This window comes from Morone saxatilis, unplaced genomic scaffold (assembly GCF_004916995.1).
Source record: "Morone saxatilis isolate NCDOM2014 unplaced genomic scaffold, NCSU_SB_2.0 Contig2, whole genome shotgun sequence".
In the NCBI taxonomy this organism is placed as follows: domain Eukaryota; kingdom Metazoa; phylum Chordata; class Actinopteri; family Moronidae; genus Morone; species Morone saxatilis.
The window spans coordinates 25,950,150-25,951,840 of record NW_023339762.1 but is presented as its reverse complement, the minus strand read 5'-3'; the positions used below and the strand labels follow the sequence as shown (position 1 = coordinate 25,951,840).

The 1,691-nt window shown below is 41.8% G+C and overlaps 1 protein-coding gene across 2 annotated transcripts in view; it reads right to left on the bottom strand.

The window, feature by feature from the left end:
- lsp1a (lymphocyte specific protein 1 a) overlaps positions 1-990 on the bottom strand; it is a 24,765-nt gene extending 23,775 nt beyond the window's left edge. Inside the window, exon 1 of one of the 2 annotated variants that reach the window (XM_035664723.1) lies at positions 699-990. In XM_035664723.1, the coding sequence (XP_035520616.1) occupies positions 699-757 (59 nt within the window). In that variant the 5' untranslated portion in view covers positions 758-990. The remainder of the gene's footprint in view (positions 1-698) is intronic. The other variant, XM_035664724.1, reaches the window with a different exon arrangement.
- Positions 991-1,691: the final 701 nt, after the last annotated feature.

Sequence of the window (1,691 nt, the reverse complement as noted above, 5' to 3'; positions counted from 1 at the left end):
ATATAACTCATTTTCACCCAAAATGTCACTTATCTCGCTCCTTTAACACAAATAACGGTCCAATATGACAGCATCGGGATCAATAATTACGTTTTATCCACATTCCTGACAGAAACATTAACCCTTAGAACAGTTTTCTGCCTTTTTAACAACTTGAGTTTGATGCTGAACATCTGTATTCATAACAATCTGACACAGAAATCCTCTCCGGTGCAGCACAATGAGCCGTTATCTCCTCCGTTACGAACCACCAACACCGCAGGAAACCGAATATCTGTTTCAGACAGGACGCGCCACAAAACAAAAGACTGTCTCAGGTGACCTTTCACCTCTGACACAGGTCACCAACACCACTTCCCCGAAGCCTCGGGGCGTCCGCCGCTGCCTCAAAGAAAAAATAAACCTCCCACTTCTCCCCAAACACCTCCTGCATCATTAAGCACTAATTATGTTTAACATGCTGCGTTTTAAAGGGAGAATAATAAAGATTAGTGAGCACATATCTGCTCCTTTGTTGTGATTAATTCAAAATCTCCCCCCCAAATACACCCTGCGTGACCCAAAACACTCCCCCAGTAATCCCACTGTTCCCATTCAGACGTCTTAATCACACAAACACACTCTCAGAAATATGAAAACACACATTAAAGGTGTTTAAATATTCATCTTTTTTTGTTTTTTAAAGCTGGAGCACATACCTCATGAGGTTCTGTAAACCCTGTTTGCTGGAGTTTCTCCTCAGCAGAGCGTTGGACATGTTTGCCTCTTATTCTTCTGGTAGAAACAAAACAGATCACACCAGCCAAACTTTCTCTCCTCTTCTTGTTGTTCTTCACCTCGACACTGACGTCCACTCACACACTCCCACAATCCCTCGCTCTCGCTCTCTCTATGAGTTATGTATCACACACAGTTTTCTCCCCTGCAATGCTTGTTGGGAATGTCAGCAGCGCTCCGAGTGACTCCCTCCTCTCTGTCTCGGAGGTTGGGTTTTTAGTCATTACACCCACCTCCTCACCCTCCCACCTCCCTCCCTCCTTCTGTCCTACATGTGGTTTTCATTGAAGAGCTCAGAGCCGGCGGGGCCCAACATCTCTCTGCTGCTGCCTTTCTCTGTTATGCCGGGTCATGTGGTCTTCCCTGAGGGGGGGATTTGAAAGACGACACCCACCACCACCACATCCACAACCACCGCCACCCACATATCACAAAAAAAATCCAGTACTGAACCTGAATGCAACATTTTAATCTCCCTCCAGATTAGCGCAGAACAACACAGGAGGAAAACAAAGGAGGTTGTTTGTTATCTCTACCACGAGCTCTGATACATGTAAAGTGTACTTCACCTAAAGTAACATCAGCTGTAAAATGTATTTAATGACATTAAAATTGTCATTTTAACCCTTTAAGATTGTATGTTCAGTTATTTTACATTACACTAAGTATAAAAACTTGAAATAATGTACAACATCAATCACTATTAAACACGTGGCTTACATTCAATTTAAATTAAACTATGTTTTGTTTAGTGAGACGTTTCTGAATCGTATTTAACAAATACACAGGGCTGCTGCCATTAGTGATGTAAGACTATTATCATTACAGTATTTATTTAAAAACACACACAGTTTGTAGTTTTTAACATTACACTCAGACATTAGCAAGAAAGATGTATTTACACATGAAATATG